This window comes from Numida meleagris, chromosome 5 (assembly GCF_002078875.1).
Source record: "Numida meleagris isolate 19003 breed g44 Domestic line chromosome 5, NumMel1.0, whole genome shotgun sequence".
Classification (NCBI taxonomy): Eukaryota; Metazoa; Chordata; class Aves; order Galliformes; family Numididae; genus Numida; species Numida meleagris.
In genome coordinates, this window is record NC_034413.1 from 60529586 (window position 1) to 60555710 (window position 26125).

Below are 26125 nucleotides of genomic sequence, written 5' to 3' on the forward strand. Positions count from 1 at the left end.
AATTGCTCCTTTCAAGCACTCACTATGTTCTTTTGGCCTCCATCAATATAGCTTCCCAGGCTGCGCAGGCAAAAATTTCATTCAGACTGCCTTGAGCCCTCTGTCTCTGAAGGTTATATTCTCAGTGCACACGTATCAATTGCCTCATCTTTCACAAAAATGCCTTTAATTCATATCATCACATTCAGCTGTAGCACAAGTTCCTAAACCCAGGGTGGCAAATCAACATTGTGACCCACTTGTCCGCCACAGCACGAAAGCTTCACCATGTTGTCTCCTTGGTACGACTGGAGCTGTGCTCACCCCATCTGCCAGCCCGCTCTTTTCCCTGCCACATGCTGTGTCTTTCCAGAGATTAGAAGTATCTCTGCCCACGAGGACGCCCTTAGCTCCACCCCACATCTCCCTCCACCTCCTCTTTTGTTAATGACACTGCTATAGAGCTAGAGCAGAAACCTGGAGAGTGTGGAAACCAGAGCAGCAAGCGTAAAGCAAAGACTTCTCTAGAGTACCTTTTTAAAATAATGTTACACCTTCAAGGGCATGCAAACCATTAGAGAAAGCATAAGCAAGGACCCTGCCTTCGTACAGCTCTACCTGCAGGAAGGTGAGGTTCTTCTGTTCCCTTTGATTATTTAACACCTTCCTGGGATGAGAAAAGCGCCTTGATCCCAGAACCTCACCAAATCCAGCAGTTAGAGATGCCCCGACACAGACAAAGCACTGCACAACAAAGTACAAGCTGCCAGCTTCAGCTGGCAAGCAGGCAAACAGCTGCAGTGGGAACAGTGAAGAGATTTTGCCAGCATGGGCTTCAACAAGGGTGGTGATCAACTTTTCCCCCTAAGAGAAGGATAAACATAAATCCTCTTAGATTAGCTGGAAAGGAAATTAGCATAAAGAGCAGAAGGACACTGAAACCACATAATTCAGGAAGCTTGGAAATCATCACATGTATTTTAAGCACAGGTTGGACAAACGTCTGACAAAAGACACTAAGGCTGGGGTGAGCCTTAGACTCCCTTTCCCCATGTCTGAAACCCACACTGCATCCTTCCTTCCTTCCTTCCCTGCAGGGCTCCTTCACTAACTCCACACCAGCAACTCCAACTTAAACAGAAAGAACAGACTTTTCTTCATCACAGAACTATTGTGGGCCCAGCTCTGAGAAGCATGTGTGCCGTGAGATTTCTTGGAAGGACAGCCAAGGGAAGCTCTTCTGAGAAACGCTTCTTTCTTGCTGCAAGACACGAGGAGACATTTGGATTCCATCACAGAGCTGCTCCGAGACCCAATAAAACTCCTCATACTTGTGACAATCATTATTTAACAGCAAACAATAGGTCATAATACACTTCTGGCTATTCAGAAGAGCTTTCTAAACACCCATGCATCTAACTTCACAGACCACACATGCCGGACGCTGTATGAAAAAAATCTGCATTAGCATACTCAGCATGCTCTGGACTGATTTCCTTCACAATACAACCCAGTTGTGTTGCTTTGTCACAGGAAGACCTGCTTCTGAAGCCAGACTAACACAGACCAGTCCTCTCCCAATTAATTGAACCCATTCCTGCAACACTACCAGTGAGCGAGAACATGTAAGACGTCTCCAGGACACCCACATCAATATAAAACTCATTTAGGCTTGCAGTGTTTTAGTTCATTAGAGACATTTCAATTCCACTGTATTAAATTGTGTCAAATCAAATGAAGAATGTATTTTAAGAAGGTCTCGGGAATTTGTTGTTCTTCTATGGACAGGCACCAAACCCTCCGCTCATGAATGACCCTGCAAATAGGCTGGATGGCTCTTCTGTCTACACAGCACAGCTCAGCTGCAGTGCAGACCTGGGGTCTGCAAACCTGGAATATGTCATCCCCACCTCTGTTTTATGGCCTCGCAACTGAAGTAAAGTTTTCATCCAGTAGCAAAGAGGGCTGGCTGCAAGCAAAGAGTCAACAGCAGGCTCCTCAGTATTGAGTGCTCTTCACCATCACTCTCCTCTCATTCATACACATGACACGAAATCCACACAGCTCCTTTTAGGTCAGGCAGCCAGCAGTCCTCACTGGCTAACAGAGTTGCAATGTAAGTTTCATTCTTGCAAACTTAGAATATGCCACACGTTGAGGGCATGAGCGGGGAACGGCAGGGCTCTGCACTCCAGTCATTCCCATAGAGCCCCAAGGTGCCAGAGGCACCACCACTAGGAACCACTGCCGCAGCCACCAGCTCAGCAACAGCCAAGCCCTTCCTGTGGCTCCTGAGCAAATTCACACAGGTGGTTTTTAGGAACAAGGACAACAGACCAGCCTGGGTGCAAGAAATGACCAGGGGTTCCCTCCCCATTCCAGCACCACTCGGCCCGACAGCCTACAAGATGCAGACGGAGGAGGGCTCTCTTCTACCACACCTGGCAGCAAGCATTTTCCTGACACTCCACCCAGCTGTGACACTGCTGCACTTCAGGAATGTGCTCTCAATCACATCAGGGCAGGCCAGTGAGGCTCTGCAATAACCTGAAAGGGAAAGCCCTAGGCATCTGTTCTGTGGTGGGCAGAGCAGTGATGGCCCCCAGGAGCCACACAACCTAGTGCAGCTGCTGGCAAAGCAAAAGATGGAAGGAGAAGTATCTCTACACAAAGCAGACGACACGGAGAAAGAATCTGTATGTTATTTCTAAGTGCTGCTACTTCTTCAGGGCAAGCATCCTGCACCACTTTCAGGTTGAATCTCACAAAACCTGAGTTTTGTAGCTCCAGAAAAAGACTGGGGAAAAGAAATCTTAGAGAATAAAGTCAAAGAAAGCAGAAGAAGCACAACCTTACCTCCTGCCTAGCTCAGGAGCAAGAGCAGGGCACACACTCTCAGCAGGGCTGCAGGACAAGGATGCTGTTGCCTTGGGAAGTCACACCTCCCATGCTCTGGGATGATGTGCAGCGAGCCAAGCTGCCAGGCCTGCACCTCACTCATTTCCCAGCGAGCAGTCGGGGCCAGAGAGAGCAGAAGTTCACTGGCCCACTTCCAAATTTCCCTGTAGGACTGCCCTGCTGCTTCATTTGTGAACCAGGGACTACACGCAGCCTCTCCATTAGTGCCTGGTGACTAAAGACCATACCATCAATATTTAAAGCAATCCAATTCCCTTGACAGAAAAAAGTACATTTGTGCCAAGTCTATCATTAAATCAGGTGAAACGCTGCATGCTTAAGTGATGGGTTTAGCCATTTTGCCTGTTTGAAAATACTTCCAGATCCTTTTGGATGAAAAGCAGAACTGAGAAAAAAATTATATTAATCTCATCCTTCCAAAACTATTTTATTTTCTCTCTTTTGATCTAGCATCAAAGACTTTCAGGATGCGCCTATCATTAACTATGCCAGTCAGAAACGCAGTGCATCTCCAACTACTTTGAGGATATGTAAGGGAAATTAATGTGCATGAAATATTTCCACACCAGATCTTGCAAGGAGAAACAGAGGTTCCAGGCAAGACTTGTTTGGAGGAAGGGGTTCTTGGTTGCTTGGTTTAAGTACTGAACAGTTCTGGTGAAGGCCTGAGCTCTCAGACATCATGCAGCACCAGGGCTCCAGGCAGACACAGTTCATACTGCCTTCAACCACTGCACAAGACGTGGTTCATCACTGCAGTTTGAGACCCACCAAGTTTAGAAAACTATGCAAAGATGGAGATGTGAGGCTCACACGTCCTTCCTTTAGTGCAGACTGATCACATACTGTCCTTAACTAACAAAAGAGCATCAACAAAACTGGGAGACCGACAGATCCCTCTGCAACAGAAGCACTTACCTCCCCCCCGGCTCCTCCCCGAGCACAGACACGAACCTGCTTTCAGCAGAAAGCCAGAGCTCACTGCATTAAGGAGGAAACTAGCTGTGCAAGTCAAATGAAGAACGTATGCTCCTTTTCAAGTTGCTTTTTCATCTTTTGATACCAGATAAAAGAAAAATAAGATCTATCTTGCAGGTATGCAAGCAAGTGTTCCTAAAATGAACACTGAGCAGAGGTTCAAAACCCAGACACAAGCACAAAAACAGTATCCATACACAGCCTAAGTGTGTCAGCTGCAAACACAGTGATCCTGTGGCTAAGGACACTCCTCAGCTCCACCTGGAGACAGCACCCACCTCCACCCTGCTAAGCCTCAGCCCTTAATTCCAAGGGGCACAAAGCACCTCCAGACCCTCCAAGGATCAGGGCATGCTGCAGTCCTGGGGCAACCCACACAGCCCCTCGCCAGCTCTAATACCTGCTACAGAGCACAACCCCCCTCTGCAACCGAAGACATAACTCCAAATGACAATCCAGTTAGCAATTCTGGCTAGCCAGCCACTCTTCTCCTCACTAGTTAAACCTATACTGATTATACTCAAGTTAAAGGAGGTTCTCAGTTTTCTCCAAAATAACCAAGAACAGAATACAGAGTGTCAAAACAGCATTGTCTGCAAGCAAGGGAGCAGCCTTCTCACACCACTGATCTGGGAAGGGCAAAGGAAACAGCAAGGACATGAGAACAAAAACTCATTTAAAACAGCGTTATCTCTCATCAAGCTACATTAAAGAATAGAGCCAAAGACCATAACCTCTTTACTCCTGTATTATTTGCACCAAAATCAGATTTTTAGAAGCAGAGGGGCTGATTAGGTCAGTTAATCTGACAGCCTACGCAGTACAGTTCATGGAATCCCAACCAGTTCCCTCCTGCACCAACACCAATTATGTTCTGTGAATAGAGCGTTTCTTCTGGAACAGCATCAGGACTTAATCTGATTTAGGATCTTCAAATCAAATAAAGGAAGAAGACGAGAACTAAGAAATCTGTACAGTGATTTATTTCTTGGTTAACAATACAAACATTGCATACAGCACAGAAAAATGCAGACATAAGGATCCTCCGCTCCACCGAGATTCATATGCAGCAGTTTCCAAACTTCTGAAGCATATGTTACCTCCATACCTTTCTGGTAAGGCTGGGGATTACTCCAGAGCAAATGCAAGCATAAAGGCAACGGTCTCAATTCTTTCTAGTTATCCTTCACAGTTCCCTAATCAAGGCTCTGAACTCCACAGGCACCAGAGCTGGCAAAGCTGCAGTACTCCACGCAGCCTGCACGCACACCAAGAGGGCTCACACTGTTCCCATGTCAACTCCTATGGCAGTATCTCCCCTCCCTCCCCCCCAAAAGCTCAACACAGAACAGGAACAGCCACAGAATTTTTCCCCCATCTTCTGCACTGTAAAAGCTTTATACAGAACACAGCATCTTTCACAAACATGTCACATTCACACTGCGTCATAGTAAATAGCATAAAAGATGATTTCTGATAAACCCATATTTAATTGGCCATTAAAAAACAGTTAAGAAAAGCAATGTTTTTTACTTCAAAACCACCAGAAGTATCATAAGGAAATCAGATTTGCAAGCTTCAGAAGAGAGTGGGAAAATCTTAATTTTCCATCACATATTCTGGCTTCTGTAACAAAGAAGCAACTAGGATTAGATACCCCAATTACCTATTAAGGGTTAGCCTAGAAGGAAATGTCTCCTAGAAAAAAAACGCCCTAAGAAACAAAATTCAGGCACAAATTATCCTTATTAACAGATGTTATTTCAAGAGTTAAACCTAAAAATAAATTGTAAACTCTTTCATGTGTTAGCTGTGTTGTTTACCCAAAATGATGCCCCACCTCCAAGCAGCCTGCACAGGGGCTGTGCTAAGCAGCTGCTGGAGTCAGTTTGAGTTTTGTCAGACTTCGGTGGCAGCAGGAGCTGGCTGTCAGTGAAGGAGCAGATTTCCCATTGTCCCAGCCCTACCACACCTTTCCTGATTAAAGAAGGCAGCTCTAGAGAATTTTCAGCTCAGCCAAGTTTGGCTGCAGAGCTGTTTTCTGGCATACACTACCATCACACGGCTGCTCTCACAACCCTAAGCGCCTGCCTAATCCCCAGAGAGCAGCTCCCAGCAATGCCTCCCTTCTCTTCCCCTCAGCTTGCAGGTGCCAGTCACCTACAGCTGCTGATAGCTTTTCAGTAAGCAGGAAGATAAACAGGCTGGAGTGATCTCCCTGCCCTCCCTGAAGTTTTTGGTGGCCCACCTCTCACCCCAACCAGCACCAGCCCAAAGCCCTAGCCTCAGCTCTTTCTCTTTGCCTCTTATCTCCTCCCCTCAGTCAAAAAAGGCACACAAGAACCCGTCCTCCTACTGCCCTGTTCTCCCAGAGGACATATCCCACAGGGAAGGCAGGCTACCCATCCTCATCCTTTGCCACATCTCCACCCTTCCTCAGATCAGCAGCTCCCTTCTTCCACATGTATGCATACTCTCCTAGCTCATGTACCCTCACCAGATTCCCCAGAGGACTTTCCCTGAGCCTTCAGAGCTGCCAACACCACTTAGCCTGCACGACAGCTACTTCTGAGACACGGCCACACACAGCACTCCCCACGCTGCCTCAGTACGTGTCACTTCCTTCAAAGCACAGCCAGGGCTCAACACTGTCTTGGAGCTGCAGCAGCACCAAACGAGGATGAGAACAGCAGGAACACCCCAGTCTCTCATCCAATAATTATGAAGATGTAGGACCAACAACCTTGGGATCACCATAAAACATACTCCCGCAAAATCCTTGGAATAAATTTGGATTCTGGTTTTAAAAAGGAAATACAAAACACATGGAATCCTGGAGTACTCACGCGCAATATCCAAGGCGCATTCCACCAACTAATCCTAACTCTCTCCTCTAACTTATGCTCCCTTCCCTTCATCTCGCTTCCCTCCTTTATAGTCATTAAAATGATTGGGGAAACCCTTGAGATCTGCATGACCGAGTGACCATTACAGCATGGCAAGCAGCCTTCTTCCCCAACAGAAGTCATGACAACACCTTCTCTCTGACCTCAGAACAGAGCCACCCCCTACAAATGCATTCCCAAGTGGTCTTCCAGCTACATCACACTCCTCTGCTACAATTCCCACGCACCAATTCCTCCTGAAACGGAAGACGCCTGGAACAGCTGTTAAATACCATCAGCCAGAAGTATCTCAGCAGCAGCAAGCTGAAGAGCAAACAAGAGAGAAAAGACCACGTTACTTCCCTATACCCAACTCATTCCAAACAGAAGCAGCCCTGCTGAATACAAAGTATCTTTCCAGCAACACTGCATGCACTGCACACTCAAGAGACGCTGAGAGGCTTTGACCTGACTGATCATCAGTTCTTTCCTGATCATCTGTGAGGTGGCCAGTAGAGCTCTCAACATTAAGCCCTGCTAAAACAAAAACTAATAAACAGATGTATAGCAAACTAAGGAGAACGATGTTTAATAATGTGCATCAAGGAAAAAAACTGGTAGTTGCAAGAGTGAAATACGCTCCAGTGTTAGTGCCCAACATCAGAATCCACTGTCAGGGACAAGAGCTGACCACGTGCACACATAAACCTTTGCAGGCCGTGAACTCCCCCAATTCTGTCTAAAGAAATTTCTTAAGTGCTGGAGATTGAAGGCTCCTGATAGAAGGAAATCCATACCACATCATTCTGATGCCTGAGGTCCAACCGAGCCTATAAAGGCACATTTCCCCAGAAACATTTTAATTCTTTCACCACTGAGAACCTTCAGGAGAAGGATCAGAAGTGACATATCTGACTGATGTGCTCTTCAGCCAGGCACACTGAACTGTCTGCTCGTATGCTGGCTGTTCAGAGGCATTACGGCCTCCGAAAATCCTCTGAATTTCTGCCTACCACAGTGAGCAAAGCAATACCAAGGAAATTCCAAGTCACAGAAACTATTACAGCCATTGCTCTATAAGAATCATTTTTCTAAGCTTTCCTCAAAAAGAACGGAAGCTAATGCTCAATTATTTACAGACATTTACATCAAAAAGGCAATGGTGGAGAGAACACGTACTCGTCCATTCCAGCTCACAACACTGGAACAGCCACCAAGCTGCCAGGTAGCTCTGCACATTGCTGATGCAGGTGAAGGCATGAGGAGATGCTACAACCCAGCCTGGCCCTGCAGGCACCACCTACCACCACCTCTCCCCCAGCTCCAGCCTCCAGCCTTCCTTCTTAGCCTTGCTCCTTTTCTCCCATGGCTCCACACTGCTGGCAAAGGGGCTTTAAAACTCAAGGCCAGGGATAACAGGTGTTGTACTGAAGAAACTAGTCTTGTATGTACTTGGGCTAACAGTGGTCCTGCTGCACTTACACCGCTACTGCTGCAGAGGGAACATTATCACCCCGATATCTTGGCTAGGGTGAGCCTTCATTTCACACCTCCACCCTGCTCCACCATTTCCACACATTGATGTTTTCATCTCTCCCACCGTCAGAGCACTGTCATCTAGCCTGAGATGTTTGCTCTTGCTTTCCCGTTCACCTGCACTGCAGTTACTAACATCCTCACCTGTAGGCAGAGGTTAGCAAAGAAGCACTGCTGCACTTTTCCTCACATACCTCTTCCCACTTGGGAAAAGCTCCTCGCTCGTTTTCATTAAGCTTCCAGAAGGCAGATGAAATTGCTTGGAGACAATGGGATCCGCACAACGTGAAAGCAGCAGATCTCTTCAAGATGGATGAGAAAGCTCAGGTTCTGATGGAGGCTGGACCTTGTGGAGGCTTTTCACAAGCACTGACACGTTATTCCCAGCCCAGCAGCATTATGCAGGCAACAACCTTCTACAGACTCATAGGGAATAAGGTAGAAGAGCCGGATGGCAGACCACCTAAAAGGCCATCAGTGTACACCTGGAAGAAAATCTCTATCCAGACAGAAAAAAGAAAACCAAATACCGCAATCTGTAAGAGCAGGTGCCTTCTAAAACCCGTGCACAGTTATAGCTTTCCACACAACATCCAGAGAAGAGAAATTCCTTTTGGAGGCCCAGCAGCTCAGGCACGCACATCAAGCAGCACATCAGCGGCACCCTTCATTCCTCAGGGCACAGCACCGCTGCACTCCCCTGCATTTCTCAGCTGAACAAGCTCCACAGCTATCTTCTCCAGGGGCTCCATTCAATAAGCCAGAAGTACAATGGAGCGCCCACTCAAGGACTGTTCTGCCCACAGCACTCTAACTAAACAGACATAGGAACGTGCCCAGATACGCTGAGTACCAGAGAAGAGGGATATAAGTAGTAAGGTGAAATTGGACTAAATCCATCCACTGTGAGCAAACAGGATTCTCTTCAAAGCTTAAGTGTTTTATTCCAATGTGAAAGCTACACAGTCATCTATATTTATCACAGAAATACAGAAATTGCATTCTTGAAAGTTAGGTTAAATATAAACCTTGTGGTAGTTAAACATCAGGAAAAGCCTCTAACATTTAGCTTTAAATCACACCAAACAAGTGGCATCCCTTCATTTAAGCACTGAATAAGCAAAGACCTCCTGAACTGTTAAAAGCGGGTATTTGTTACGTGTCACTGCACAGACCACAACTTACTCCATTTGCAGTAAGGCTTCCAATCACAGCCAGCAGAACTGTCACCTGCTATTAGTCAAAGAGGGAGCCATGGGAATACAAGGCAAGAATCACTACCTTGTAGTGGAATATAATTGTAACAATGAACTGCTATAATTAGTAGAAAGAGCTGATTTCTAACATACAATTTACAGTAACTGCAGATGCATCTCAAAGGTGCAACTATAAAATACACTGAGTAGAAGCAACTGTAGGTTTTCCATTTGCTGTTACCCAATTCTCAGCCACGCAGACAGGCACCAACACACCCCAGGCAAAGCGGTACCACCGAGGTTAACCCTGCACTGCTGCCACTTCCCACAGGAGACGCTGCCAGCCCAGATCATTATTGCAGATCATCTCACCAAGTTCTCTCAGAGAAGCTACTTTTGGAGATGAAAAAGGACTACTAAGTAAGAAAGCTATCTCAGACTTGAAATTCAGGGCCCAATCCTACAGACTCCTTTCTCTAGCTAAGCTCCCAGCCACGCCACTATCAAGAAATGATCTTGCTTTCCACGCTCTGATAACTGAACTCTGCTCTGGGTTGTGAATACTCAAATGTTGCTTTGTTTTAAGGTTTTGTATTTGGCAACAAAATGCAGTACCAAACGAGGAACAACAGAGCAGTCTCATTAAAGATGAGATGTGATCTAGAAAGTAAGTAATGAACCATTTGTGGGTGGCAGCATTCACTTGGAGAAAACCAGAGCCTACTTGTATGCACTGTGATCCACACCTCCCCTCCTGTGCTTAGGGGTCTGGTCACAGAGCAAGGGGCACATGGGATACAAACAGAGGAGGCAAATTATCCTGTAGTCCTACAAGCCAATCCCCCTGCCCTGCAGGAAATCTCACCTTTCAGTCTCAAAGGCAACTGCCACCAAAGGAAGGCTGAGCCAGAATCACTCATCTGAAAGGGAAAGTATCCCTGCTACAGACTACATAGCGCAGTGGGGTGCTCCTCCAAGAACCAACATAGCTGCACTTACAGCCATGGACATAGAATTTTTTTTTAATTTAAGTGCCAGGATGAAATAAATGTATGCATTTTCACTACTATACATAAATTTTTGACTTTTTCAGTCAGACTTAAGGAAAAGACATTTATGTAATTGTATCATGCATATATCAGCCATATGCTCTACACTCTCCTCCTAACTTGGGAACTCTTTAATAGATTTCAGCAAACATGAGGAAAGCCACGGCATCAGATACCAACAAACTTGCATAGAGAAAGTCAAAGGAAATGAGGCTTAATGAAAACAACTCTGCTTGCAAGAAACTAAAACCAGACAGAGGCAGATAGATCCCACCACCAGTGGGATTACCAGTAGGCAGTCCTTCATGCTGAAGTTCAAAGCGTGAGACAAGAAGAGTGAGGAACATCTCACAAAGACAGAGACAGACTGTAGGCAGGTCCTTTCAGCTGAGTAACAAAGAGGCAGGTAATGCTGGTGTTGGTGAGGAGATCCTAGATGCATACTACTTTCAACATCAAAAGGACAGAAGAATTCCACTGAGCCATTTAGAGGCCCTGCTCACACCACTCAGCTTGCCAGAAATCTGGATGCCAGTAAATCCCACCCTGGCAATTAACCTCCAGTTCAGGTTACGGTCCCCAGCCAGCAGCAGGTCCCCAGCAGTCCCAGTGGCAGGGAAAGCAAAGGTTCCTGCTGCCCACAGAACACTGGGGGAGCAAGATCATGTACACACCTAAGTGAGTGCTCCTCCATAACTGCATTTCCACAGAGGCACGTGACACTCAGGCACAGCATGAACAGTCTCTGTGAATTGTTGCAGCATCTCTAAGGACCAAAGCCAGCATACATTTTAAAATATTCATGGTTGGTTTTTTTTTTTTGTTAGCAGTTTCAAGTACTGTTCTACCAGAGAGACAATTGACTGAAATGAACTTTCCCTGTAGCCATGGATACTCATGTTATTCTATATTTTATTCTATCACTTACTTATAAACTACTCCAAATCATTACAGGATCAATCCTAAAACTGAAGAGATGTTTTACTCTCCTCTGTTCGTCTTTAAGAGTTTTCCAGTCCCTCATCTCAGGTCCAGCCTAAATTTATTCTGGCCTGTCCATACCCATCTGTTCTTGTGCTAACCTTGCCCTTTAGCTCCAACAGCTCCCCCCATCCCATGTCCACCCCTCTGATATATTTATAGACAGCCATCACGCTCCCTCTCAGCCTTCACTCCGCAAGCTGAGCAAGCCAAGCCCTCACCCTCCTCAGGCCAGCCTGGCTCTCCAGCCCCCTGAGCACCACACTCGCCCTTCCCTGCACCTGTTCCAGCCCGAATTCTTTCCCCGAGCACACAGCCAGCACCGCACAGCACATTCCACAACAGGGCCCAATAAGGCCCGCCACAATAGCATTAGTGCGCCCTTATCACCAAGGGACTAAATCCCCAATAATCTGCCTTTTCCATGCAAGCATCAGCTGTGACCCTCAGCCTGCAGCCAGCTAATAGACCCTCCAGCGTCCCAGGGGACAGCAAATCATGCTAGACCTCTGAATAAACCCCGGTGACAAGCATCGCAGCGCCGCGGCTGACATACTACACCAGCATTAAAGGAATAGCTTTGTCCTCTCAATTTAGTAACCGTGATGGTGGCGAGACCCCGGGGCTGGCTCTGCCTGTCTGCCCCAGGCCTGGCTGGCCTCACAACCCAGCACCCCAGAGCTAAGGGCAGGTCAGCACACAGCCTGCGCAGCAGCTGCTGCAGTGCCCATCTCGGCACTAAAACCCAAAGTGAAAAGGGACTGGGGCAGACACCAGAAGAGGGGGCTCATACGCACAAGCCTGAGGGATATACAAGTGAGGACACTCATCACTGACCACCCACTGTGAGCCCTAGAGAGAAGAGACACGAAGTGACACAGACCTTTGGCCTGACCCTACCCAAATTTGTGCCATTACAAGAACAAACTCCTGTCCTATTTATTTCAACACTGGGGCCCTTCACACTCCCTTAGGGATTCTGTGGGTTCTCACTATATTCCATTTCATAACATCTTGGTGAGTAACTGAAAGGTCCTGTTGTCTGCTCCACTTGGGAATCACAGGCTTTTTTGTTGTTGCTTTACACAACCAGGAGCACAAACACACTGCAGATAAAGCAGCCAGAAAAATATTACTACCCCACTGTCTGGTTCCTCTCACTCCAGCTGGCAGAGGACGACCCAGAGCCACTGCTACCTGGGAAGAGGGGAGATGAATCCATAGGAAAATTCTCAGTGCTGATTTGCTACAGCTGCCATGCAGAGTACTGAGGGTCAGAAAAGCAGGCACAGATAGTGCACACACACAGAGGTAAACCAGCCCATCAGCTGGCCTGGGAGCTGTGGGGAAATAACTTCAATGCCTACAGGAAACTGGATATCCTGGAGCCAAGCCTCTGCTCTTTCCTAGGTTTCAGGCAGGAAAATCCACCTATTAGGAGCTTGCCAACCTTGAGTCTAAAAATCAGGGCTATATACTGCAAATGCAGTTGAAGCCCAATGAGGTTTTAGCCCTTCCTAAGATAGCTTTTCTCCCCACACAAGATCTGGAGTCAGAGTTCATTTCTGCAACATGAGCTTATACATTCAAGTCCAGATCACAAAACCACTCTTCCTTCACAGCCCATTTTCCCATGCCTATTAGACATCAGAATAATTCTGATTCATTTTCATTTTTTATTAGGAGTTACCTCTCCATAGTAAAGAATTTTTGGGGGGAGAAACAGTTAAATAAATGCAGCTATTACTGCTCTTCACATACCCCTCAGCATCCCCAAACTCACCAGCTAACAGCTGTTTGGAAACCTTTTGACTCTTTTCTTCTTCCCCAGATGCCAAAGACTCCTTTCTCTATGCACTAAGTATTCAACCAAGCACACCTACCAAATTACCATATTAGACCATAACCATGCTGATAACTGCTTCTGAAATCAGGACTTTTTCCACTAAATTTCTTCCAAAATAAACATGGTATAGAGAACAAACGTATGCCTACAGTGAACAACCATTCATCAGCTTAAGTAACTCTAATGGATGCCACTTTAAACTAAGCCTGCACCATCTGTTCTACCCCTCAATTAGAGAAGTCAAAAACACTATTCAGCACAGAGTTTAAGAAAGCCAGCTAATTTATGTAAGTTTTCCTTCCCCTCAGCTCAACGAAGCACGCTCTTGTAATGTTTGATATGCAGACACAGATGAGAAAGAAAGGCTGCCTTCTCTAACATAATTATCAGTTTTGTCAGGGGAAATACAGTTTTGCTGCAATACTTCACCACGTGTTTCATTTTTAGGAGCGTGGTATCTCTGTAAATAATGAAACCCATCAGGAGCCAGAAGAATCAAATCAAGAGTCCCACACAGCAACACCAGGACACAGCTCCCATCCTGACAGGCTTGGTCTAAGCACCAGCTTCATCTGGGAGGCCTCTGAGAGAAAACATCTTCAGCTGCTGTGCTCTGCTACCTGAGTCAGCACCTCACATCTCTTGTAGTCAACCTGCTGGGTACAGAGCATCACTCAGACCAAGCTGTGCTGGAGCAAAGGGATCGTCCCATGCAAGGCTGAGAGGATCCTCCCCCTGGCAAGTGCAGTGAGTACAGCAGCTCCAAAATAAATGATTACTTGATTACCGTAAGAAGCAACAATTCACACGAAGTTCTTTACCTATTTTCACTTCAAACTACCCTCTCCTACCATTTTTCAATGAGAAAATGCCAAGAGAAAGTCACTGCCAAATACCCTCAAGCCCACCTCCAGAAACATTACCACCACCTTAAGATCCTAGATGCATTCCTCTATGCTACACCCCGCAATAAAACATTACTGGTTCACCAGTCTGGACACAGAGGAAGTCACACTGGCTACAAATGTATGCATCAGGAGATCCTGCACCTACCTGACAAGAGCATTACCAAACACTGCTGCAAGCAGCTCAAAGTAAGGTGGTCCACCAATGACTTAGTGCTGATTTCACCACCCTCCCCTTGCTATAGGATTGTGAAGCTGAGACAATACACTGAAGCCCCTAGTATCACCACATCTCATGGCACATGCCTCAGGGGAGGCTTTAGAGAAGATGGTGCTGTTGCCTGTCCCAGTACTTCACAAAATAGTGTCAGGTTAACTAAAAACAGCGTATAAAAACATCAAAGCCTGAAACTGTCAGCAATGGTCATGACTTAGCTAGCTCAAACCAATAACAAAGACAACTTGAACCCCTCCCGTAAATGCACAGCAGCAGAAGCTCCTTCTAGTGCTGAGTTGGATTGTGCCAGGACAACTTTTTTTGTGAAAAGGTCACTGTTCAAAGCAGTCTGGAGGAAAGGTACCAATAATATAAATATAGGCACTAAAACAAAAGGGATTGGTGTACTGACATGAAACCTTGGCTGGATACTAAAAATATCACTTAAGTCCAGATAGTCTGCTTGTCCCACTCAAAAGTTCCGTGCACTTCATTACACTCATTTACTGAGAAAACAGCCTCCAGAAACCTGTGACAGGTCCATGTTATGCTTACTAGAACTTACTGAACGACACCAAATGCCACCTACAGAACATGAGTGGAATCACTCCAGCACAGAAGTACCACCAGTTTGTTCCTGGACAATGAACACCGCAGTGGATGTGGCAGGCTGTAGTTCAACAGACAAAAGATGGGAAAGGGAATGAAAGAGAAAGGGAACAAACTTTCCATAAAAAAAAAACCAACTGAGTGTGATGCCAAAAGCGCAAAGTACCACATAGCTCTGCAATTCACATCACATCATAAAGTCTAAGCAAATGGTACATTACACAATTTCAAGTTTACTCTGCTTTTTTTGGGAAGAACAGTTTCCGCTAAGAAACATGGAAAGAAAGGCAGGTAGCAAGAAAAAAGGGGAATAAAAACATGCTGTGCTCTCAGGACATTGCACAAACACAACCTGTTACTGACAGCAGATTTCTTCATGTGTTTAGCCAGCATGGATCCACTGACTTCGGGTTTTTGGGTTCCTGAATGCCAAACAGCTTCCACCACAGTAGTTTGTTGACAAACATGAAAAGCAGAAATGCAGCCATGCAGAACACATTGGCCAAGATGCATCATCATCCTCACAGCTACTTTTCAATCAAGATTTCTATTCAAAAGTTTAAATGAATCTGAGGATGTTCTGCTCCAAAGCACTCACAACCCACGCAGTCAGTCTCTCCTTCACTTCTACGTGCGAGAACTCCAGAACAACTCTGTTAATGAGCTTCGCCATCAGGTCTGTAGGAGGCTTTACTCCCAGATCTTTCTGGACTTACTAGCAAGTAACAAAACCTCCTAGTCCTCCCTGTAACAACAGTCGAAGTATCCTGTCAGCCTTGTCAGTGTGCCCTGGGAAATGACCAGGACACGACTTTTCCAAAGCACAGCTGCAAACCCCTCCCCAGTGAGGAAACTGCAGACAAGGGAGCAGAAGCAACATGACAGGGATAACAAGGCAGCTGAGTTCCAAATCCCACTACTCATCCCAGTGGATGCAAGATTGTTCCATTCAGTTACCTTTCCTGAGCTAACTGCTTAGACCAGTAGTACTTAAATTATCTCCAAATAGAAGAAAAAACATATAGCAAGAATTAAGGGCAATATGAAAAGGCACTGGCTGTATATATATGCTATCTGCCATTTTTATATGGCAAGAAATCATCCACACTGTCAGCTACTGGGATGATCAAAGCATCCCACAGGCAAACAAGGTATACAAAGAAATCAGGATATCAGAGTACAAACACCCAAAATAAATCTGGTTCGCTGAAGTGTAACTGCCATGAATCCTTAATATTGTATCAGCAATCAGCTACCAAGAAATGGGACGAGGCTGGCTGACTCAGCGTAATGATCAGCTTACAGAATACCATATTAAGTATAATACACAAGTTCCACTTGGATCAAGCATCACTTGGAATTCAATTACAATCAAAATCTTCATTGTAATTTGACAAGTCTTACCTTATAATTGCTGGAATTCACCCAAGAGGTGGCCAGTCCATCAACCATTTTATCCAGCATCGTCTGATCGTGTTCCAGATCAGCTGACTTCTGTTTATCCGAGAAGTAATCTATCAATTCCTGACCAACCTGAAGTCTCTTCCCAACATCCTTCTGCAGCACCTGTGCTAAGCAGTACTCCATACTGGGCTCCATAGTGTCTCAGAAACACAGCACCAGCAAGAAAGCTAGAGGGCAGACAGTTTGAAAAATCCCTCTACGAACGTACACAGGAGGTCACCTCTTTGTTCAGTGAAGGTTACTGAGGGCCTGGGTTTCAAAGATGCAATTCTGAGAATGGCAACAATGCACCATGTGTGTGTGAACAGCAGCTGGCAGGATATTAAAAGTCCAATTTAAATAGCTAGTGGTAGATGAAGCAATGAGCAGTGCTGCGCTGTTGGGTCTGCAATAATTCTCAATTCAGCAGTCCATTCTGAAAGAAAAAACAGTATTATAGGTTAAATTAAGAACAGAGCAAAAAAAGATCGAAAGCATGTCACAAAATAGGTTATTCACATACAGCTGCAAAGCTGTGATAAGCTGGATATGAGCAGCATTGTTCTATTTTAAGGAATCAGACAAGGTAGGTCAAGACAAAAACCTCTGGTTATTCTTCACAACAGCAGTCAGCCAGTAGATCCCCAGGAGCAGCTTTAGTGACAGATCTGGGGCTAAAGTAAGGATTAATAATCGATATTCTTCCAACTACCACCATCACCATTCACCCACAAAAGAAGGGACAAAACCCTTATGCAGGCCATCAGGAAAACGCATCCGCTTTAAGGAGGAGTGAAAGCAGGAAGGCATCTGGATCCTGTTTGGACCGCTGGCCTTCAGCAGTCAGTGCCACCAGCTGCCTGCAGGATTCAGCACTAACACTGGGCTCCAGGAGCCTAACACGAGCAGTTTTCAAATACACAGCGCTCAGACTGTTTCCAGGCTGAATCCTGTTACATCTCAACTGCACAGACCCAGGAAAAAGCACAGCCTGCTGCAATAGCATAACCAGAGCTCAGTCGGCAGGGCCTGTGGTGTCCTGAGAACCACGGCCATAGACAAGAAAGGCCAGGCCAAATTTTGCTGCCACTCAGAGGCAGAGCATCTTTTGTACAAAGAAATTAGCTGTACATCTGAATTTGGCTACGTTCCCCGACATCTGAAGCCCTCTTGTCCAGGGACTGCATTATAAGCTTCTATTATTATTTTTCTAGGGTTTTTCCCTGTCTGCAACCAAACAAACCCCTCCAGGCACAGACCTCCTAGCTGTCCTCCACCAGCCCAGGGCTCCCATCGCAACCACACTGCTTCTGAAACATTTCCTCTTCCCAGTTTGCTCTTTTAGTAGGAGATGATAAAAACCCAGTATATCTTTCTGTTTCCTGTCTAATAATAGCCAAAGCTAGAAGTCTGCTCTACTTTCTGCACCAGAACAAGGAAAGCAGGTTAAGCTCAGTGTGAGGCAAGAGGCTGTGGAGCAGACACCTGGTTCAGTACACAACTGGAGGGAAGCTGGAGGCACACGTTCACTAATTAGAAGCACTGGGGCTGCAATTCTAAATACCTTCCAATTGAGCAAACAAGGCCTTCACAAAAGTTAATAAAAAGCAAAGCAGATCTCATAGCAGATGAGATGCTCACAAAATCCCTTGCCTGGAAGTAAAAAAACACTTGCACAGCACACTGTTTCCGTTCATTATCTCACCTCCATCCTCCTTGGCAGCACTTGCACACCACTGCATCCCACAAATGCCACTGACAGCTCCAAAGGCAGCACAGAAGCTTGGGGTCTGGAGCCTGCAGCTTTACTGTGGCTGCCCACACTGGCTGCACCACTACTCACCAGGCAGGAGTCCCCAGAGAGCGGATCCCCCCTGCCCAGCCCCGCAGCTCAAATCCCCACTGGCTGACAGAGATCCAAACTTGTTCTGTACAGCCAGGGACACGCCTCAGCCAACTGCCTGGCAAGCCCTGCCATCAACCAGAAGGGCTGCTTCATGCCCTTAGACTGAAATCCCTTCTTGCCAGCAAAACCTGACCCTCTGGAGCAGCGAGGAAGCGTCAGCTGCATCTGCACAGCGCCTGGGGCTTTAAGTCAGTGCCATGGGAGCTGCTTGCTTCTGACCAGCACACCTACCTGAACTGCCTAGAGAGCACATCAAAGTCTTTATCATTTCATGAAACCTATTTATCTACCTATTAAGTGGGAAACACAATCATGTCTTCTATAACCAGCTTCTCTGTCAGACCATAGGTAAGACCTTGATCTCCAGTTCAGAAACCGTCAACAATAGCCCAATCAGCAAAGTCAGAGCAACCCTTGTTTTTAACTTTCTAAATGAAACACTGGTTCCAAACCAGAGGAAAGCCATGCCTCTGCTTACTTCTGGAGCTGCAGTTTCTCCATGGTGTCAGCTCAGCACCAACTGAAAGTAACACCTTGATCTCTCCCACCCTTACAGAACACAACATACTTCTGACAGCCAATTCCAACAAAGAGTGATAGTTTAAGACTGATCTCAACAAAAAGGTAAGAAAAACATTCCCCAAAATGGTACAGGTGAAAAACTGGGCCACTTCAATCACAAAAGCACAGCACAAGTCTTCCACTGAGTCTCCTCATCTGCGCCTTTGAATACTGGCCCATCCCTGCCCTCCAGCATGTGCTGGCCCTGCTGCTCCTTGCTGGAGGCACTGGTTACACAGGAGGATCTATCACACCCCACACTCCCTATCTGAAACATCCCAAGCTAGCTGTGTGGCCTGCTTCTGGATTCCAGAAGCTGCCCACTTTCAAGAGGAGACCTCTGTTAAAACTAGGTTGGTGTGGCGAGGAAAGCCCCCTAACTGCTCTTAACATGGAAATGTGGAACTTGCTTAAACTTGAAAATTAATTCAGATTCTAGGAGGGTGTGAATGACTATGACCTACCACAGAATAGCCATTTCTGATTAACTTCACACTGACAAGTCCCAACACATCCAACAAGCCATTAGGTGCCCATATAGCCGTGAGAAAGAAACAGCTAAACTTTCAAGCCTTTATTCTATGTGGTTTTCTTTTGAGTATGCAAGTGCCTGCCTACAAGCAGAGAGCAATCTTTCAAGTGAACTAATTTAAGCAAATGCCATTAAGAGCTCCTCATTTTTTAAAACATTTGAAGGAAGACATGGGAGCAAGATTACAGTGTACTACAGAACAGATGCATGCTATGGACTCAAGGACTGCACACTACAGAAGACCCACTGCACACAATGACACCACTTCCTCACATGCAGGAGGGATGAGCCAGAAGCATCCTTGAATCCTGGGGCAAACGTGAGCGGTAAGCCAAAAGGAAAGGCTGGCAGCTGCCCACGTGTTTAATTTGCACCTTTTTTTTTTTTAAAGCTTTTCTACACATTAGGAAGTCTGCTAACTACCTTCTTTCCTCACAGGAGGAAAGAGTACCGCCTGAGAAAACCAAGACCCAAGCTCAAAAATATGAACTTTCCAGGCAGCAAAGAACACGGCTGCTGCATCTCAGCACACCTGAAATTGCTCGGGCAGATGCTCCACACATAACCAGCTTTGGGAAACACAAGCCCACAACCTCAGCCCCAGGGGCCCACTTCTTTTCCTGCACAACCTCCTCACCACTGGTTTTGGGTAGCCAGTGTTACAGGATACAATTTCAGACTAGGATTTGCAGTACCACCTCTTCCCCTGAAGCAGTCATGCAGGCTTGGAAACCAGCAACTCGGTGGCACAGATGATGTGCTTGGAGCTCCTCCATGTTTCAGAAGAGCTGTGACTGCAAGCTCTGGAGCACAGTTCTCCCTCAGTCCTCCAGCTAGGCTTGCAGCTTGTACCAAGTCTGACAATGCCAGGATGGAGATTAAATAAGGCAAGGTGGAGAGGGGGAACGCATTCTCCCAACCACCCCAGCTCTGCCACTGCAAAAATACAGCTCTCTCCTTCACTATTAAGCCATGAAAACTATGTGCTTAGCCAAAGCCCCTGCCAGCAACACCTACGTTCTCCATCAAGAGCTATCCAGCAGAAAGTCATTAGAGAGGCTTAAGTGTAATGCCAGCTTGGAGCTCAGAATTGCGAGTTAAAGGAGAAAGCTGACAGAGACTGAGCAGTAGTATCAAAGCTAAGTAACTTTGGGCTATCACCATTACTCCAACAAAGCTGGTACAACTAACAGCAAAGCAACTGGAATAAGTCTATTCAGAGAGTAAAAAGGAAACACTCGTTACCCAAGATGCACCCGCTTTCATGCCACCACATAAGCCAATGAAGTTTTGACAGTGCGTAGGAGAACCCCTCTCACTCCAGACTAACTCCCCCTGCTCTAACCACCACGCTGAGTTAGCACCTTCCAGTTCTGTGAGCACCTTCACACACACACACACCAGCACAGGTCACAAGCTCCCACCGAGCCCCTAACACCGCTACCCAGGGACTCACAGCCAGCAATGCTCCCTTGACCTTGCAGGTCTTTCCAGCCCTTCCTGAAGGTACCCCCACCTGCTTCCAGCTGTAAGCTGGTCTTCTCAGCAACTCCCAAATCAGACAGCCCTTTTTTGGTGCAATGTTTGTTTTGTACATGGAGGGGTGTAGCAGAGCATCTGTATGAGTAACGCAGCGACACAGGAGTGCCAACACAGCTCCTTCACAGGTCTCGGGACATAACTGCATGCAATCTTCAGCTTAAATTTAGTTCAAGGTACATGAGACAGACTACCTCGAACCTTGACTTTCCACAACAAAGAACAACTCCTCCCAGTCTCCACCCCAGCCAAATGCAGTAACTCTTCAGGTAGCTTTTATCAGCTTCAACAGCTGAGTGCTGCGGGAGGGCTGTGCCTGGTCTCAGCAGCCAGAGCCCTGGGAATGCTGTGTGCAGCAGCACCTGGAAACCACGTCCTGCAAAGCCCAGGCAGGGCAGCTCAGAACTTGGGCTCTGCATGAAGGGAGAGCCATCAGTCCTCCCATCTCCCATTTCTTCTTACGGCCTTCTCCATGCCCTGCCCACGGGACTTTGGTACCAGCACTTCACAAATCATGGCACTCACTAAGCACCCAATTAGACCTGCTCCTCCCTAGAAATGCAAAAAGCAGCAGTTTGCAGGAGACACCCATCCAGCACTTGGCATGGAGGGGCTCTCCCCTCTCTTCACCTGGAGAATATGTAGGAGATAATGCTTATTTAGCACCCAGGGGTATTTCACAATCACTGATTGTTTTAAGTCAGTAATTAGTGCTGCCTTCTACTTAAGCCTCCCCCTAATCCAGCCTAACAACTCCCACTCCTCTAAGCAGGAGCTGGCCACCAGCAGACAGGGCAGCTCCTCTCACCTTGGCGCAGTGCCTGCCAGGTCCCCTGAACCCTAACAGCACCGGCCGCACTACGGCAGCTCCTGTGCCGTGCTGCTGCTGGGCTCACCTGCAGGACCACCTCTGGCTGAAGGCTGCTGGGACTCTGCTATGTACCAGCTGTTCTTCAGGCTTGCTTGCAGTCTATGAAGGGGCTTTGTTTTTGAAGAACAGAGAGTAACCAAACCACATCAGCACACAAATTTGCTACCACAAGGAAAACTGAGGCAGATTTCCAGAATGAAGACGTCTGAAAGATTTCCAGGGCTTAAGCTAAGACCCTGCAGCCCCCTTGCAATCCTTCCAGGACAGATGCTAGCCGTGAAAGTTGCATTACCCTGCCCTGAGTAAGATAAGCTTTCAGACAGCATGCACTCTTGCATGCCTCCATAAAGGTTTGCACTGCTGTCTCAGTGACGGAACAGCTCACACAAAGGTGCTGATTTCATTGAGGCCTCATCAATCTCCAGAAACATCTTTGCAGCAGGCCAAGACTACCTGTAGGCTTACAACCTCCGTACGCTCCCAGTGCCTGGCATTACAGAAACCACTGCACTGAGCAGGAGCTGCTCCTGCAGCGTGCAGGAGGAGAACACATGCGTTCCAACGGCCTTTGTTTTCCTAATACAGATTTCCCCTAATTTCCCCTCTCCAAAATTACCACTGACTCTGGATGATATCCAGCCATACAGTTACAGTACTTTAAAATGGAGTTGTCTGGCTCCTTTCCTACCATGATCAAGTGCAGGGCAGTTTCCCAGCACCAGGCTCTAACCCTCTCTCCACACACCAGCAGCAATGGGATCTGCTGGAGAAACCTGGGAAGACGAAAACACTTCCACCTGAAGCCTCGCTGGACTGCGAAGCTTAGCAGCAGTGCAAAGTTTGGAAGTAAAACACTGCTGAACACGAGCAGTGTCCCACCACTGGGCAGGGCATCAGTGGAAGCAGGGGCTTCCAGCACACACCTGAGTCCTGCAGTCTCTATCTGCCCTGCAACAAATGAAGTCTCGTAGGCTCAGACCGCTAATTTACATGATCTTGGAGATGAAAAGCATTTCTTAATGTAAATGAGAGAAAAGGTGGGAGAATACCAAGATCCTATGTTGCAGGCAGGAATAGGGCAGAAACTCGCTGCCTTTCCCAGGGTCACTGCAAAGAAAGTCTGCAGCAGCAGTGGGAACCAAGGGCCAGATAGCACCACGGGGAAATAAAAACCCATGCTACCACATGCTGGGTACAAGATCCGGATAATCTAGTTCTAAAAGATCAGTGGGGTTGTGGCAGAAATGCCATATTCCACAAATCCTCTAGGAGCCCATTATCCCCAGCAATACATAACTGGTTAGGGGCACAGAACACAGAGATAGGCTTTTGTGTGCAAGCCCAAGCAGAACTGCTCCCGCAGCAAGTAACAGAGAGGGAAGTGCCAGCGGTCAAGTGCCTTCTTGTGCAAACCATCATTTCAAGGCACTGCTACTATGAACCCACACACACTCAAACTGAACGAGACATCCACTCTAGAAGAACTAGAGAGAGCCTTTAACACTGTGGAACAGGACACCAGCAGATCCTAAGTTAGTCACTTTGAAGTTTATTTTTGTCCTGGGCTCTAGAGGCAGCTAAAAAAACACCTGCAGAGGAACAGGCACACCTGTGATCCCTCCCTGCTGCTCAGCATCACCCTGAAATACAGGTCAGAGCCAGACTCCAGCTGTACCAGATCCTTGCTTCAGCAAATCACTGTTGATTCAATGCAGCTTTCTGAAAGCTCCTGGAATGAAAAGCACCTGCAGGCAGAGCTGAGAGAGGATCCCAGCCCAGACCTGAAACACAAACGCTGCTGTTCAACCTATCGGTCTGCTGGCAGGGCAGACATCTTAAGATCTGCTGACTTCCAATAAGCTACTGATGATGATGCTTTTCTAAAATACCTACGACAGAGCCAGGTACTTAAAAGCACAAAATGCCAGGGAACTTGTCTGTGTTGAGTTCTTAGATATCCAGCTGCGCAAAATCTCTTAATTAGCTCACATCAGTGTTTCAGACAGCTTTGAAGACTAGTAACAGGTTGGCCTGACAGACAATACCCAAAACACTGAAAGAGCAGTAAGGAAACGTGCTCCAAACTTCTGCAAAGGCTGATTAAAATGAAGAGCAACGTGAGGGGCAAAGCTGAGGCTGTTCTGCATGAGGCTGCCACAATCAGTAACCATTCATCAAGGCGGAATTGAGCCCCTCTCCTCACGGGCAGATTGTTTGTTTACAATTTAGTAAAGTTTGAAGAAATCAATCCACAGATTGGTTTCATCTATTAACACAGCTGCAAAACCTTTTGATACTTGCCAGCATTTTTAACACACCAGCAAGAGCTGCTGGAAGGTGCCCTGGCCCTGTCAGGATCCAGAAAGGAGCTTGAATTGTGAGCACAGTCGAGGTGGCAGTCTGCTCAGCAGGAAGACTGCAAGCCCCAGCCCGGATGATGAGAGGCTCAGAGTGACACACGTGCCCGATCCAAGTAATCTGAGGCCAGACAGGTACCCTAATGGCAGCTCTCTTCAAAGCCACACTGCTCTGTCATCTGCCTGTACAATGGAGCACAGAGGTGTGGGGGTGCCCTTAGTGTATCCATCAGAATATTTTACACCCAGCCATTTCACATTTTTTACTGCAATACAGCATGACAAGCTAACACACAAAAGGTTGTGAAGGGCAAGATCTACCCCACCTTGTAACTCACTGCAGTGCCTGGACCTGCTGTCACTGCCCTCTCTCTGACAACCTGCAGCCCAACAGATAGAGAAGAACTAACAAACATGGGGAAAAGGGAATACATCATTTCAGTTTCAGTTTTGTTCTTTAATATCTGACAATCCTAACACTTCAGCTACAGCTGAAGCTGATTTAAGGTTCCAACAGGACTTCAGAGATGAAGTATCTGGAGGAACAGCTCGCTCATTCTCTGCAAGTGTCCCTCTAGGGAACGTTACATGAATAGAGAAACCCCCCCAACCCATGAGCACACTGCTGTCTTGCTTTCAGCCCTGTACGCTGTCAGCCAAGTGAGGCAGGGCCTGAGTGTTCTTGGAACACAGACATTTTTGAACCTGCCTGATCAATCACAAGCACTGCACACGAATGCTGCAGGCAACACTGTAGAAAAGAGATCCCATTTGTGCTAGCAGTAATTAAAAAAAAAGCATGACTATGAAATAGAGGCTCACGGTGACACAGTCATTATGCAGTCCCTCTGGTAACTTCCAGGCTTTGGTCCCACTAACTGACTGGATTCCACAGCGAAAAGAGGCAGGAGCTAGACTTGGCCAAGCCCAGCACTGCAGCACAAAGGCTCATCCCGTACAGCGAGCAATGCTGCTGCGATAAGGAAGACCCCGAATGCTGCAGAACCATGGTTCCATCCTGCACTTGGTTTAGCCCTTGACTCTTGTCGAAAACTCTCTACTTCTGGAAGTTCCCAAACCCATCCATCCCAAACCTCTCCAGCAAATCCCTTATTAAACCCAGGTCAGAACCCTGCACAAGCAGTTGTGCTTCTGATGCCTTTGGGAATGACTGATTTGAACGGTGGAGCTGCACCATAAAGCATCAAGTAACGATACTTGGGTTCCTCCCCCACCAGCACCCACGGGGCGCCACCAATAGAGGCAAACAGCGGAGACAACTCTTCAAAAGACGCAGAGAAACGGTACGGACTATCCGGCTCCAATAACAAAATGGACTCCATCACATCTGCACGAGACGCTGGCACGCCACGGGGAGGAGACCGCACTCCTGCCCGACCGGCACAAGCTCGGCACACGCTTCTCCTCTGGGCTCTCGCCTCCGCCGGGGCGAGCCGTGCGATGCGCGGAGCCACCCGTGTCGGGGCGCTGCCAGGGAGCGCGGCTCGGGGCCTCAGCTCCCAGCCGGCGGTCACGGAGCCGCGGGAGGCGGCGGCGCGGCCCTTCCCCAGCACTGCCGGGGGCGCGCGGTGAGCGCCTCACGCAGGTGGCGCGGGGCCGCGCGCAGTGACAAACAGCCGCGGGTGACCCTGCCCAGAGCCCGCAGCTCAGAGGCGCCTGTGCACGATGCGCCTCGCGACGGAAGGGCTCTTTGTGCTGATCCACGGCCCCTCGGCTCCGAGCCGACGTTCCTTCGGCATTAAATTAAATAAAGCACCGCGCGCACCAAAGGGGCGGGAGAAGCCTCGACTCCCCC

At 47.3% G+C, this 26125-nt stretch overlaps 1 protein-coding gene across 12 annotated transcripts in view; it reads right to left on the reverse strand.

Moving 5' to 3' along the window:
• Positions 1–26125, reverse strand: part of CLASP1 (cytoplasmic linker associated protein 1) — a 154396-nt gene that overhangs the window by 127641 nt on the left and 630 nt on the right. For all 12 annotated transcript variants that reach the window (XM_021397902.1, XM_021397900.1, XM_021397896.1 and 9 more), the window contains exon 2: positions 16505–16979. In XM_021397902.1, the coding sequence (XP_021253577.1) occupies positions 16505–16699 (195 nt within the window). In that variant the 5' untranslated portion in view covers positions 16700–16979. The remainder of the gene's footprint in view (positions 1–16504; positions 16980–26125) is intronic.